Raw genomic sequence first — 18,035 nt, forward strand, 5'->3', positions numbered from 1 at the left:
AAAAGGACATTTAAGGTTAAAACAACTTTTTCAATGTGTACATAGTGTGAAACGGGTGTGTATATTTCTGAAATTAACGTGATCAGTACTGATACAAAAGCTCCACTATGCGCGACTGTATGTGTGACTGTAAAACCTTTGACCCCTTAACATGTGACGTCACGTCCGTGATGCCCTTTGCACAGCTGAATCACTTGTGTATTGAACAACGTGGGTAAAAAATAATGTCACGTCCATTGCTTGGTAAGGTGTGCGTAGTAACTGGTGCTAGTCGTGGCATCGGTAAAGGAATTGCATTACAACTCGGAGAGGCTGGAGCTACGGTTTACATAACAGGTATGTATGTATATATACATCCTACATTGTTTTTCCAGGGTCATATGTGTTATTGTTTACTCCCTGCCTCCAGTCCCATAAATAGAGTCAGAGAGCGTGTGGAGACCGGTAGTAAACTTAACACATATAAATAACACGTTAATCTGGAATATACATGACTATCAAGGCTCGTTTCTTGCCCAACACTGATTTGTTGGGCACGCGAGTCACGAAACTCGAATCGAGCGACTGCCCTGAGTTCACGACTGTTTGTGGGTTTCCCTGCTGGTTCCTACTCCCATGATACCTCAGCGACGGGGCTATGGCATTGGCTGAAATATTGCTAAATTAGACAACATTTTAAACATTCACACACTTAATAAATTCGCCCATGAAAAAACAATAAAATCAATCACAGTTAGATTAGGCACATTACATAATACAGTACCCCAATATAGTAATTTATTAGGCACATTACATAATACAGTACAACAATATAGTAATTGATTAGGCACCTTACATAATACAGTACAACAATACGGTAATTGATTACGTACATTACAATATGTAGTACACCAATATAGTAATTGATTAGGCACATTACAATATGCAGTACACCAGTATAGTAATTGATTAGGCACATTACATAATACAGTACAACAATATAGTAATTGATTAGGCACATTACATAATACAGTACAACAATACGGTAATTGATCAGGCACATTACATAATACAGTACAACAATATAGTAATTGATTAGACACATTACAATATGCAGTACACCAATATAGTAATTGATTAGGCACCTTACATAATACAGTACAACAATACAGTAATTGATTACGTACATTACAATATGTAGTACACCAATATAGTAATTGATTAGGCACATTACAATATGCAGTACACCAATATAGTAATTGATTAGGCACATTACATAATACAGTACAACAATATAGTAATTGATTAGGCACATTATATAATACAGTACAACAATACGGTAATTGATTAGGTACATTACATAATACAGTACACCAATATAGTAATTGATTAGGCACCTTACATAATACAGTACAACAATATAGTAATTGATTAGGCACATTACATAATACAGTACAACAATATAGTAATTGATTAGGCACCTTACATAATACAGTACACCAACATAGTAATTGATTAGGCACATTACATAATACAGTACAACAATATAGTAATTGATTAGGCACCTTACATAATACAGTACAACAATATAGTAATTGATTATGCACATTACATAATACAGTACAACAATATAGTAATTGATTAGGCACCTTACATAATACAGTACAACAATATAGTAATTGATTAGGCACCTTACATAATACAGTACAACAATATAGTAATTGATTAGGCACCTTACATAATGTAGTACACCAATATAGTAATTGATTAGGCACCTTACATAATACAGTACAACAATATAGTAATTGATTAAGCACCTTACATAATGTAGTACACCAATATAGTAATTGATTAGGCACCTTACATAATACAGTACACCAATATAGTAATTGATTAGGCACATTACATAATACAGTACAACAATATAGTAATTGATTAGGCACTTTACATAATACAGTACACCAATATAGTAATTGATTAGGCACATTACATAATACAGTACAACAATATAGTAATTGATTAGGCACATTACATAATACAGTACACCAATATAGTAATTGATTAGGTACATTACATAATACAGTACACCAATATAGTAATTGATTAGGTACATTACATAATACAGTACACCAATATAGTAATTGATTAGGCACATTACATAATACAGTACACCAATATAGTAATTGATTAGGCACATTACATAATACAGTACACCAATATAGTAATTGATTAGACACATTACATAATGTAGTACACTAATATAGTAATTGATTTGGTACATTACATAATACAGTACAACAATACGGTAATTGATGAGGCACATTACATAATACAGTACACCAATATAGTAATTGATTTGGTACATTACATAATACAGTACAACAATACGGTAATTGATGAGGCACATTACATAATACAGTACACCAATATAGTAATTGATTAGGCACCTTACATAATACAGTACACCAATATAGTAATTGATTAGGCACCTTACATAATACAGTACAACAATATAGTAATTGATTAGGCACCTTACATAATGTAGTACACCATAATAGTAATTGATTAGGCACCTTACATAATACAGTACAACAATATAGTAATTGATTAGGCACCTTACATAATACAGTACAACAATATAGTAATTGATTAGGCACCTTACATAATGTAGTACACCAATATAGTAATTGATTAGGCACCTTACATAATACAGTACAACAATATAGTAATTGATTATGCACATTACATAATACAGTACAACAATATAGTGATTAGGCACCTTACATAATGCAGTACACCAATATAGTAATTGATTAGGCACATTACATAATACAGTACACCAATATAGTAATTGATTATGCACATTACATAATGCAGTACAACAATATAGTAATTGATTAGGCACCTTACATAATGCAGTACACCAATACGGTATTTGATTAGGCACATTACATAATACAGTACACCAATATAGTAATTGATTAGGCACATTACATAATACAGTACAACAATATAGTAATTGATTAGGCACATTACATAATACAGTACACCAATATAGTAATTGATTAGTCACCTTACATAATACAGTACACCAATATAGTAATTGATTAGGTACATTACATAATACAGTACACCAATATAGTAATTGATTAGGCACATTACATAATACAGTACAACAATATAGTAATTGATTAGGCACATTACATAATACAGTACAACAATATAGTAATTGATTAGGCACCTTACATAATACAGTACACCAATATAGTAATTGATTAGGCACCTTACATAATACAGTACACCAATATAGTAATTGATTAGGCACATTACAATATGCAGCACACCAATATAGTAATTAATGTGGCACCTTACATAATACAGTACACCAATACAGTAATTGATTAGGCACCTTACATAATACAGTACAACAATATAGTAATTGATTAGACACATTACATAATACAGTACACCAATATAGTAATTGATTAGGCACATTACATAATACAGTACACCAATATAGTAATTGATTAGACACATTACATAATACAGTACACCAATATAGTAATTGATTAGGCACATTACATAATACAGTACACCAATATAGTAATTGATTAGGCACCTTACATAATACAGTACACCAATATAGTAATTGATTAGGCACATTACAATATGCAGCACACCAATATAGTAATTAATGTGGCACATTACATAATACAGTACACCAATATAGTAATTGATTAGGCACCTTACATAATACAGTACACCAATATAGTAATTAATGTGGCACATTACATAATACAGTACACCAATATGGAAATTGATTAGGCACATTACATAATACAGTACACCAATATAGTAATTGATTAGGCACATTACATAATACAGTACACCAATATAGTAATTGATTAGGCACCTTACATAATACAGTACACCAATATAGTAATTGATTAGGCACATTACAATATGCAGCACACCAATATAGTAATTAATGTGGCACATTACATAATACAGTACACCAATATAGTAATTGATTAGGCACATTACATAATACAGTACACCAATATGGTAATTGATTAGGCACATTACATAATACAGTACAACAATATAGTAATTGATTAGGCACATTACATAATACAGTACACCAATATGGAAATTGATTAGGCACATTACATAATACAGTACACCAATGTGGTAATTGATTAGGCACATTACATAATACAGTACAACAATATAGTAATTGATTAGGCACATTACATAATACAGTACACCAATATAAATTGATTAGGCACCTTACATAATACAGTACACCAATATAGTAATTGATTAGGCACATTACATAATACAGTACACCAATATAGTAATTGATTAGGCACATTACATAATACAGTACACCAATATAGTAATTGATTAGGCACATTACATACTACAGTACACCAATATAGTAATTGATTAGGCACATTACATAATACAGTACACCAATATAGTAATTGATTAGGCACCTTACATAATACAGTACACCAGTATAGTAATTGATTAGGCACATTACAATATGCAGCACACCAATATAGTAATTAATGTGGCACATTACATAATACAGTACACCAATATAGTAATTGATTAGGCACATTACATAATACAGTACACCAATATAGTAATTGATTAGGCACCTTACATAATACAGTACACCAATATAGTAATTGATTAGGCACATTACAATATGCAGCACACCAATATAGTAATTAATGTGGCACATTACATAATACAGTACACCAATATAGTAATTGATGAGGCACATTACATAATACAGTACACCAATATGGAAATTGATTAGGCACAATACATAATGCAGTACAACAATATAGTAATTGATTAGGCACATTACATAATACAGTACGACAATATAGTAATTGATTAGGCACATTACATAATACAGTACACCAATATAGTAATTGATTAGGCACATTACAATAGGCAGCACACCAATCTAGTAATTAATGTGGCACATTACATAATACAGTACACCAATATAGTAATTGATTAGGCACATTACATAATACAGTACACCAATACGGTAATTGATTAGGCACATTACATAATACAGTACACCAATATAGTAATTGATTAGGCACCTTACATAATACAGTACACCAATACGGTAATTGATTAGGCACATTACATAATACAGTACACCAATACGGTAATTGATTAGGCACATTACATAATAGAGTACACCAATATAGTAATTGATTAGGCACATTACATAATACAGTACACCAATACGGTAATTGATTAGGCACATTACATAATACAGTACAACAATATAGTAATTGATTGGGCACATTACATAATACAGTACACCAATGTGGTAATTGATTAGGCACATTACATAATACAGTACAACAATATAGTAATTGATTAGGCACATTACATAATACAGTACACCAATATAAATTGATTAGGCACCTTACATAATACAGTACACAAATATAGTAATTGATTAGGCACATTACATAATACAGTACACCAATATAGTAATTGATTAGGCACATTACATAATACAGTACACCAATATAGTAATTGATTAGGCACATTACATACTACAGTACACCAATATAGTAATTGATTAGGCACATTACATAATACAGTACACCAATATAGTAATTGATTAGGCACCTTACATAATACAGTACACCAGTATAGTAATTGATTAGGCACATTACAATATGCAGCACACCAATATAGTAATTAATGTGGCACATTACATAATACAGTACACCAATATAGTAATTGATTAGGCACATTACATAATACAGTACACCAATATAGTAATTGATTAGGCACCTTACATAATACAGTACACCAATATAGTAATTGATTAGGCACATTACAATATGCAGCACACCAATATAGTAATTAATGTGGCACATTACATAATACAGTACACCAATATAGTAATTGATGAGGCACATTACATAATACAGTACACCAATATGGAAATTGATTAGGCACAATACATAATGCAGTACAACAATATAGTAATTGATTAGGCACATTACATAATACAGTACGACAATATAGTAATTGATTAGACACATTACATAATACAGTACACCAATATAGTAATTGATTAGGCACATTACAATACGCAGCACACCAATATAGTAATTAATGTGGCACATTACATAATACAGTACACCAATATAGTAATTGATTAGGCACATTACATAATACAGTACACCAATACGGTAATTGATTAGGCACATTACATAATACAGTACACCAATATAGTAATTGATTAGGCACCTTACATAATACAGTACACCAATACGGTAATTGATTAGGCACATTACATAATAGAGTACACCAATATAGTAATTGATTAGGCACATTACATAATACAGTACACCAATACGGTAATTGATTAGGCACATTACATAATACAGTACAACAATATAGTAATTGATTGGGCACATTACATAATACAGTACACCAATATAATAATTGATTAGGCACATTACAATATGCAGCACACCATTATAATAGTAATTAATGTGGCACATTACATAATACAGTACACCAATATAGTAATTGATTAGGCACATTACAATATGCAGCACACCAATATAGTAATTAATGTGGCACATTACATAATACAGTACAACAATACGGTAATTGACTAGGCACATTACATAATACAGTACACCAATATAGTAATTAATGTGGCACATTACATAATACAGTACAACAATACGGTAATTGATTAGGTACATTACATAATACAGTACACCAATATAGTAATTGATTAGGCACATTACATAATACAGTACACCAATATAGTAATTGATTAGGCACATTACATAATACAGTACACCAATATAGTAGTTGATTAGGTACATTACATAATACAGTACACCAATATAGTAATTGATTAGGCACATTACATAATACAGTACACCAATATAGTAATTGATTAGGTACATTACATAATACAGTACACCAATATAGTAATTGATTAGGCACATTACATAATACAGTACACCAATATAGTAATTGATTAGGTACATTACATAATACAGTACACCAATATAGTAATTGATTAGGTACATTACATAATACAGTACACCAATATAGTAATTGATTAGGCACATTACATAATACAGTACACCAATATAGTAATTGATTAGGCACATTACATAATACAGTACACCAATATAGTAATTGATTAGGCACATTACATAATGTAGTACACTAATATAGTAATTGATTTGGTACATTACATAATACAGTACAACAATACGGTAATTGATGAGGCACATTACATAATACAGTACACCAATATAGTAATTGATTAGGCACATTACATAATACAGTACACCAATACGGTAATCGATTAGGCACATTAAAATATGTAGTACACTAATATAGTAATTGATTTGGTACATTACATAATACAGTACAACAATATAGTAATTGATTAGGCACATTACATAATGCAGTACACCAATATAGTAATTTATTATGCACATTACATAATGCAGTACACCAATATAGTAATTGTTTAGGCACATTACATAATGTAGTACACAAATACAGTAATACACAAAAGACTCCAAAAACTCATCTCTACGTAGTCTAAATGTGAATAGTGGTGCATGAAAAATACCACGGAACATGGTACAAGTTTAACGACTGTCCTGCAGTTTGTTGCTTTGTTTTGGGTTTCTCTGTCAGTTTTCTCTCTCGTAATGTGACTATGAACTCGAGGCTGATAATGGGCCTTAAATAACTTGCAAACAGTCCTAGATTCACGGCTAGTACACCCACAATGACCCAGTGACACGGCGTGTTGGCCACGTGGCAAGTTGGGTTTTGCGATTGCAACTGTACGTGCTTTGAATAATTATGCTCTGATAAAATTGTGTTTCCCTTCTGAATGAAACGTATATACTGATCTAATTCTGTAGGTCGAACATTTACACCGAATAACACACCAGTACCAGGATCCTTACAGGAAACCGCAAAACAGGTACTTACATTTAGAACAACAATGTCGATACAATTGTTTTCAACAAGATTGACGTGAAAATAGACTAAAAACGCTCCAAAATAGTCAACTGAAGAAATGAATTTAAATTATTACATGTTGTATAATTATTCATTGTAATTTCATAAAATATTTATGTTTATTTTTATAATCTTCGTGAAAACAATGTTTATTGGGTAGTTATCTAGTAAAACTATATTTCCCTGTAAATCGGCCATCCGACAAAATTGAACGAACTATTTCAATGTTCTATTACTGCTTGTCAACCGGATTTGTGCCTACTGTGCGTGTTGCACAATGCACGTGACTGTCTGCTGTGGCGAGGAGATTTCCTTGATCATGAGTTCGAATCTTGCGTTGTAAAATATGTGTGATTGCGTGCATGTACAATTATTTATTGGTATGCCACACAGTGTGGCGAACACATAATATTGTCATTATGTTCAGGTCGAGGAACGTGGTGGCACCTGTATACCAGTGAAATGTGATCACACAGATGATAAACAAGTAGAAGAATTATTCAATAAAATCAACAAAGAACAAAATGGACGATTGGATCTCTTGGTGAATAACGCATATTCAGCAGTTCAAGTAAGTAAATCATAGACTTTAGAAAACATAAAACTCCTGTCTGAGACAAAAGACAGTCCACCCACCTATGTGCAATGGGGGTTATAATTTTCAATATTCAGACTTGTCACTGATACAAAGTTTGACTGGTTTTTCACTTTTAGGCGGTTTGTTCCCCAGTTTTCCCCTTTTTGTTTTCCTGTTTTCACAATTTTAAGTTGCACTTGTATAAATATAATGGACTGAGCCACTCATTTTCGATAAAATGTAATTATTCTGAATATATCGTAACAACCAGCCAAGCTTGGTTGTCTGAGATCGTATGTACCTATTTTCTAAGGATAATGAGAATATATGTAGTATTATTATACATCTGTCACCTTAACGCCATATGTTACAGCGTGCCGTAACTTTGTGGTATTTTACAGGTTATTTTCATCCTACCATATTAGGAAATTCCAAATATGCAACGATTACGCGCGTAATCGTCCTTTAATAGTAAAAACAAACATGGCAGTCCCCGGGGTTATGACCGGACCCCATACAAATAAGTTTTTTAAATCTGTTCTAAACATTTTGTATTTCGGCATTCCTGTGATGTATCTTTGGGAGAAAAAGATGTATAATACTAGGGCGTCGGTCGATATTTTCGCTGTACTCTCTTCGTGCATACTTTTCAACATTCTCTTAATAACCTCATATGAGTGGGAGATATCTGTGATAAAGATCACATGTCCAGTATTTCCGCCAAATTATACAGAATTATATTAATTATATTTTTGTTTAATTGTCATTGTGTTATTTCACATGGGCCTACATAATGTATAACAATCTCGAGAACTTCTCACACTATTATAAATTATTTCTAATTAAACTAATGATTTAGAGTATACCATATATGGCAACGGTATTTGTTGCTGACTCAAACATGGCTCTTTTATTTGTTTCTCCTCTCACCAGGCTTTATTTCAAGGTCCAACAAACAAATTCTGGAAACTCGACCCTTGCTTTTGGGACACTGTGAACACAGTTGGACTCAGGTAGGTGTCTTGAAAACTATTATAGAAAATCATGTTAAAGAATTATTCCATAAAAATACACAATATTCAATATAAATAAGTCAATAGTAATAAATATTTTTTTTTCATCATTTGTATCAGAATGATGAAATCTTAGATATGACGAAATATGTTTACTATAATGGTAAATGGCTCAAAAATCGTCATGATTGTTTGACCCATTTTGTCTCCGAAAGTTACCTTTCTTTTTTATGTGAATGTTGTGAGCAACAATGGGAAATGAAACCATATTGTAAAAAAAAGTCAGAAAAGTGGGGCGATAAGTTTTAATGGCAGGTGAATGCATTAAAGCGGGAGGGTCATCATCTACGCACATGCGGGAATTGAGTCACAAGCGATGATAACATCACACACTAAAAACGCACAGGATCATGGGTAGACGCTTGTTTGTAAACGGCACGCTATGGCACTTGGGTACACGTGGACAACTCCCCAGTGCACGGTGCACAAACTTTGTTACCTTATTTGCACGAACTATATATAACTATATATAATTATATGCACGCAACCTGACCCTTTGACCTCGATTTGGCTTGGACTGAATATTTTATTTTAAACAATATTCTGACGTGAAATACAAAATGTATTTCAACACAAGTACGACAGGGTTGTCTGGGGTTTCTTTCCTGATTGTTGAGTCTTTGCAATGTGTTTTGTATAATTATTGTTGTTTTCCCCCGATGCTGAAGGACCGTAAAGCTAAATGGCAGTTACATGCATGGGCTGAGTGAAAGATAATATTTCTAAGCCTAAAATAAAACCTAATATTACACCTCTTTGTGTATTTGTTAATTTTACATATGTTTGTCATGACAGTATGTTTGTAAATATCTAGAAAAATCTCGTTTTTCGTTGATAATTTCGATTGTTTGTTTGGAATGTCGATCCCCGTTGGTTTCTCCATACTGAGTTTAGGAAGGGCGTCGATCAACACCGTGACAATCAGCCGAGAGAAGACAAACATTGACCATATTTCATGGAGATCATGTCCGTAATTTGTGGGCTGAAACCCAAAATAATTAATCAAGTATTATTATTTTAATATATATTTTATTTTACATCGCAAAACTAAACCATGCCCAAAACAGAGCTAGAGTTGTTCGCGGTGAAACAACCGCATTGAAGACGATGCAACTTCAGCTACGCATTACTTACCTTGAAATAAAAAAAATAAAAATTCGAAGAGCATCGGGGAAAATATTAATAATCATCCTTATCAATCACTTGCTTTATTTTATTCGAATCCATGAAATTCACGATTTTTTTTACATTTGTTGGCAACTTCCGCGCTAAAAATGATTGAAAATGTGGGTGTGGTTATTTTGCAAAGTCCTGTTGATAATACGGACAAATATGGTTCTGTGACCCAGTTCGTGCTCCGATCAGGCGACTCTCAGCCAATCAATGATGTTGTAACAAAGCATATTTGACGCTAATTGAAGGGTCGTCGTACAATCCAATCACCGGCGTCGATTCACATAGTTGTTTGTGCTGTGACAGGCTTCAAAATTATTCGCTGAAAAACATATATTTTGACAAACTGATGGAATTTGACCTTAGTTCAAAAAGAAAATACTAGGCTAAGATACATTAGAGCTCACGCGAATCAGTTTTCTCTGCAAGTTGTGAAATAAAGTAAACCAGAGTAGCGTCGATGATTTTCAGCCCTGAAGGACTTTGAATTGTTCATCGACTGGCCACCAAATAGTTATGGCTATAACTAAATTTGACACGTTTTTCATTTAAGCCCAATAAATTATTCATACATGTCAAGCTCTGTTCGATTTTTTCAGGGCATGTGGCCGTTTTTAGTCGAAAATATTTTTTTGTGGGAGCACTTTTGCGGTACGTATACGATATAGACCGAGCTCATTCAATGATCGTGACTTAATTTTAAAAATGGAATGTCAAATTTTACCAGACGTGGACCGATGTGGATTCGATATCGTTATTTTTGGAATTAATCACTAACATTTCCTCGTTTCTCTGCTCTGTCAAAAGGAGTTACCTAGGCTTTTTTTCACGTAACTGTCTCATTAAAATAAAAATATTACATCTAGAACAAGCACCCAAAACACGTAACAAGAAGTCCCAGTTCAGTTGCTTTCACGATACAAGTGTAATACAGCTATTAGATTTGAAGTGTCGTTCAGAATGTAATAATAGTTAATACTAGTTGTATGTTCACACTTTACTATCAAAACCACAATGTCGACCACCCATGTGTCAGTTTTCAGTGTTTGGGCGAGCGGTCAATGTTTTCAATGAGCGAGCGAGCGAAAAAAAAAACGCGATTAAAATGCGGTCGGTTTCCGGTCGGACAAGACCGCGTGGTCGGAAATTAAGCGATAAGCGGTCGATGTAAAAGCGGAAGGTTGGGCGAAATGAGTACTGTATGACCATGTTTCTCCGACGAAGTCTCGACTGACAATAATGCTGACAATGGACGTTAGATAAACACGCATTGTTTGCAACTGGAAGCTTATCACCCGTTATATCAGAATCGTCAACAACAGAGTATACAGATAAGATGTTATCATTTAATTCCTTCCAAAGATAAACACTATGCAAATATCCACGAAACGGCAGTTGTAGTCTTTTCTGCTAGTGTTTTAAAACACTAATTTGAGCAACGTTATTTCGCAATTTCGATCTTTTGTAAACCTGGGGTGATGTATCAAGGTCTAAAGTAACCGTTTTATCAATTTTTGAAAAATCAAGAAAAAAGTGAAAATTTCCCTTCTCGCTACCTTAACACAGACCAATCGAGCTATGTTATAATCCTTCTATAGTGGTTCACTTACTAAACATAACACACACAACTCGCGCATTAATATATTTTATTCTGAAAATATGTGAGCAGGCTAGCATATCATGTGTTTACCTTATTTTGTCAGAGGCCATTACGTTGCATCAGTGTTTGCAGCAAGAATGATGGTACCAGCAAAGCAGGGTTTGATTATCAACATCTCGTCACCAGGGGGACTGATGTACCTGTTTAACGTTGCTTATGGTGCTGGAAAAGCAGGGGTAAATATGACCATCACTAGGTAGATGCGTAGTCTATATACAATATGATTGCTGTGAAAAGGTAGTCCGAAAACGGGGACTATTAATTTGCAGTTCCGTCCGTCCGTGTGTCCGCCCAGAGCCATTACTTGGACACCCTTTGACCGATCTCGTTCAAACTTGGCATACAGACAAGATATGATGACCCTTTTCGTTATGATTCGATTAAATATGGCTGTGTGGCAGTCATTTTGTCCCTCAAATTTGCTAAATTCTGATATTTAAAGGTGTCCTGAACTGTTTCTCGGACCTGAACAGGATGTTTTTAGTCCCCGTTCGGATACAGTCCGAAAACAGGGACTTATGTGTGTGTGCTTGCGTCTGTGCGTGCGTCCGGACCTGTATCTTATAAATGCCTGGACCAATCACAATCAAACTTCACACATACATCATACATGATATTATAAATATGCACGTTAATTTGTTTCACGATCTGATTCAAGATGGCCGAATGGCAGCCATTTTTGTGCTAAAAATCATCAAAATCAAGCATTTCTCGGCTGTTTACAGATGGGTTTTGTTCAAACTTGGTATATACATTAGACATTATGGGACCTTGATGCAAATAATTTTGTTTTTCAGATAAGATTCAAAATGCCCGACTGGCGGCCATTTTATATTAATGATTGTGGTTCTCGTGCCATATCTCTGACTTGCTTTCACTGATTATGTTCAAATTTTAAATATTCATTATACATCATGTCATAGATATACAGATATATTGGTTTGACGATCCTATTCAAAATGACCGAATGGTGGCCATTTTTGTGCTAAACAATCATCAAATATCAAGCATTTCTGGAATTTATGGATGGATTTCGTTCAAACTTGGTACATATATTAGACATTACAGGTTCCTGATGCACATCATTTATTTTTCAGATCGGATTCAAAATGGCTGTCTGGCGGCCATTTTGTTTTAATGTTTGGGCTTCTAGAGCCATATCTCTTAAATGTTTTGACTCATTATATTTAAATTTTATATATTCGTTATACATCATGTTATATACATGTATATACATGTATTCAAAATGGCTGATTTTGAATGCTGTTCCAGAGCAATATCTCTCAATATGGACAAGTACTTGTTTGACGATCAGATAAAAATGTCAATCATTTTAATGTTAAACAATCATATTCCTGACATGGTTATATTCCAGCTATATTACTATAAACAAAACTATATATCTTAAATTTGATAACTAACTGGGACTGTGCCATGGTGATCATGCGTATTGGGTTATAGGTGCACTTCACTTTTTTTCGAGATTCGGTTCACGATGGCCGACTGGCGGCCATTTTGTTTTGTTTTCGTTTTTGTGCTGATTCCTCCATAAGATATGGCCTGATTCAGTTCAAAGTTTGTACATAGATACTATACTTCAAGATAACACAACACCATGTTTTGTTTTTGAGATTTGATCAAATTTGTCGAAATGGTGGCCACATTGTCAAAAAAACGTAAAATCATATTCTGTATTATGTCCGGAACTGTTTCTTTGAGATGAACAGGGCGATATGGCCTGATTCAGTTCAAAGTTGAATAGGGCATTTTCAATCAAACTTTGTATGATGACCTTACATATTAGGTTACGGTGCCAGCCATTCTTTTGGAGTTGCTTGAACAACAATACCCGACTGGCTGTGTTTTTCTTTCATGCTATTTCCTCTATAATATGTAGTCCAATTCAGTTCAAAGTTTCCACGTAGATACTATACTGAGAGTAACACAATCTGTAGTCTGTGTTAGTGTTAAAAAACATTGATCTTTCATTTCTACATGTCACTTGTACTGAACATTTACATCGACCACAGCTAATACTAAACGGAGACTATCAATGCTTGTTGTTTTTTTTATAAATCTCGCTAATTATAAAAATAATCGGACTTACCTACAAATTATTATAACAAATTATATTATCTTTATGTGGTTCGATGCAATGACTGTTCACACATTGACTCCGTTAATGGAACATAATACATAAATGTAAATCGCGCCCTCTAGCGACGGAAGGATTCTGTTCGCAGTGAATGCATTCGGTAACGATATTGCGTTGGTGTATGTGCTTTAGAGATTTGCTATATTCTAAATTACGATTGAATACACAAACAGAATAGTTCAGTTGAACGATATCGATTACACCAATTACGTCACCTTGACAACACATGAACGCTTTTGTCGCTAGAGGGCGTGACTCATTCGAAGTTAATAATCATGCCGTGCTATGATGTAAACTTTCCAGGTTGACAAAATGGCGCACGACTGTGCACAGGAACTGAGAAAACACAACGTTGCGGCTGTTTCATTGCACCCTGGGCCTGTGAAAACTGAGTTGATTAATGACATGTTGAGTCGAGCCCGAAATGATGGCAGAGTAGATAAGGTGAGATTATTACAATCTACCATTGTTAGTTGTCTTTTGTAATAATTACATATGATTTCCTAATTTAGAATATTTACAGTTCAAAATATCTGTTTGTCTGGTTGCTGAACGTAGGGTGTACTTTCATACTAAGTTAGAAACACTTTTGGTAACATGGACGATTTTGCAATAATTCTTGCGTGGTTGTGTGATATTTCCAAGCAAGTTCGTCCGTGTGAGGTCTGATTTACTCGTGCGGGGTTCCCACTATTAATATTACTATTTTTATACTCTGAAAAATCACCATACATCTGTTATAAAGGTTCTGTTGTTCCACATACATGTCGCATGAATAACTTGATATATTTTGATGTCATTGACATAAGCCTCACCCACTAAACTTAGATTAGCATATCACATGACGGTTAATACCATTAATAACTTTACACGAATAGTGAACACTTGCGGTGAAATGATTGATACATAATGTTGTACATAACTTACTTACTGTCTTACGATAACTAATAAACAGCACTGCAATTTCATACATTGCTTGTTTTAAATGACTACGCAGTCACACAGGTTTAATTACCGGCTCAAAACACTGTACGCGTGTGAACGAAAACTAATTGCGAGTCGTCACAATTCGGTACCGTTGCAGCGGCATTATCTATGTGTCACAAAATAAACCCGTCTCTGTTCCTTGTTGCTGTACAGCGTCAGACATTTTGAAACAAGGATTTTAGATTTCGAATATTCTACTTCATCTTTACAGACAACGAAAATATTTGAAAATGGAGAAAGTACCGAGTATGCTGGCAAGGGAGTCGTACACCTGGCAAGCGGTAACTAACGTGTTATATTCTGAATATATAACAGGGTTAAAATATTTTTTTTTCAACATCCAACAGTAGAAATATATTTGTCGTGTGCCATCATGTGCCTGTTAGAGTTGGTGTTTGCTTTCCTTGTATAATATACTATTTTGTTTGATTCATATATGGCAGAATGTCGGCCATATTTGTCAATCATAATAACACTGAGATTACTTGCAACAGGATATTTCTCAAGAAGGGAGACTTCATTTGGAGCGCAGTCAAGTGTGGCAATAATTTTGTCGAATAATCACAACTAATTACTAGTAATTCCAATCAAAGTTATCAAAATGATTAATTACAATTCTATAATATAAATTTACCTATCGTTACAGACCCAAACATAATGAAGAAAACGGGTCGTATTTTATTAGTGGGAGACTTGGCATCAGAGTATGGTTTTACAGACATTGATGGAAACGTACCACCTCACAGTAGGTACTTAAAAGATTCTTTGCAGCTTAGTGGATATACGTGGCTACCGATGTTTATTCCAAGATTTATCACCATCCCGCGGTGGATGATGGCTGCATTTTTGCATAAATTATAAACAATACCAAATATCGTTGTTATAATTATTATTATTACAACTGATATTCAAATCGACTATAAAATAATATACATTGAATAACTCTATGAAAGCTTTCTCGAAGTTTGTGAATGGACAGTACGAATTTACCTTTCAAAGACACATATCTATGAATAATTGTTGACAAATTATAAGAGTATCAGCTGTAGACGATTGCTTGTTGAAACCACCCTGTTCTTCACTCAAAGAGCAATACCCTTCAAGTCATTTTAGTAATATGTGATAAAAAATAATGCGACTAAAGATTGTTATATTGTCTTTTGACGTTTTTTGTTTTTGTTTTGTTTTTTGAGTGGAACAATCAATCCTCGTACCATTGCGCGGGATTTGAATCTCTTTCAAACATTAATTAATCAGCTGTAGAACAATAACTGGGATATGCTATTTCTGGATAAAGGCCATCTAGACATGGTGCTTTTTTTTTTTTTTTTTTGAGTCGTTAAATACAGCAATCCATGTTCATTCATAGTTATTGATTGTCACTGAGTAGGTTCATATTAAAGTCGACGTCAAGATCATCCTAAAAGTGCTTCGCCCATTTAAAAAAAATATTACTTTTATATTGAAAAGAAAAATTAGAGACATTGTCTAAGAATAATCGTGAAAAATAACCTAACCACTCATGTAGTTTAATATTCATGGGGGACCGATTTGTTTGCCTTTCAGGAAACCTCGGAATTCTTTTGAGTTTGGTTTCTTAGATGCGTTAACTAGTTTGACTTGTTCCTCATTAATACAATCTTGTTTTATGTCTGATTAGAGTTTGGTATACCTCCCTAGTTGTTATGTAGTGATTACGCCTGACCGACTTTTTAAATTGAAGCTCTATTTTCGGTTTGGACTTTATACTTTCCGTTGTTTTATTCAAGAGTTGTAGAAGAGTATCTGCAATCGTTGAAAATATCATCTGAATTGATATGTTATCAAACTCCTCGTACATCTTGACGTGCCTGCCAGGCTGCCTATCCTCCCAAAACATGTCACAATTAGCGCAAAATGTGTCGGTCCAATTGTATTTGGCATGGACGTCGGCAACGTTGTTAATATTAAGATTAGCATGACAACAACTCTGACGTCATCAATTTGAAAACAATTTTTGCCTGATTGACAAAAGAACCACACAATGTTGTCTGCAAAATCACTTGGCAGAATTTAAACAAATTTATAAAAAAATACTAATGTCTCCAGGCGCCAGGCGGGAGGTTAAAGTAATAATGCCCGACACGAATTTTCTGCACATGCGCATAACCATCTAACTTTAGGTGGTTGTCTTAAAGCTCAGACATCTTTAGTGGTCTGAGCTTAAAGCGCGGTAAATAAACAATGTATTTTACACGCGTTGTATACGTCGCTATGAGTCCCATATCGAACAGGACGCGGCGCGACGACTGCCGCCCTTTAACTAGTGCACCAAGTTTCAGTTATGGAGATAATATCATATCCATTTAAATACAACGGAAAATCTAG

General features: G+C 33.8%; 1 protein-coding gene across 1 annotated transcript; it reads left to right on the forward strand.

Moving 5' to 3' along the window:
• The first annotated feature begins 159 nt into the window (after positions 1-159).
• LOC100372821 (dehydrogenase/reductase SDR family member 1-like) lies at positions 160-16,811 on the forward strand. Its single transcript, XM_006816846.2, has 8 exons — positions 160-336; positions 7,944-8,005; positions 8,471-8,614; positions 9,554-9,633; positions 12,570-12,702; positions 14,985-15,125; positions 15,880-15,949; positions 16,315-16,811. Exons 1-8 carry the CDS (start codon positions 225-227, stop codon positions 16,527-16,529), a joined length of 957 nt encoding a protein of 318 aa, XP_006816909.1. The 5' UTR covers positions 160-224; the 3' UTR covers positions 16,530-16,811.
• The last annotated feature ends 1,224 nt before the right edge of the window (positions 16,812-18,035 follow it).

The sequence above is a fragment of the Saccoglossus kowalevskii genome, chromosome 6, assembly GCF_978046115.1.
Source record: "Saccoglossus kowalevskii chromosome 6, keSacKowa6.1, whole genome shotgun sequence".
NCBI classification, from domain to species: domain Eukaryota; kingdom Metazoa; phylum Hemichordata; class Enteropneusta; family Harrimaniidae; genus Saccoglossus; species Saccoglossus kowalevskii.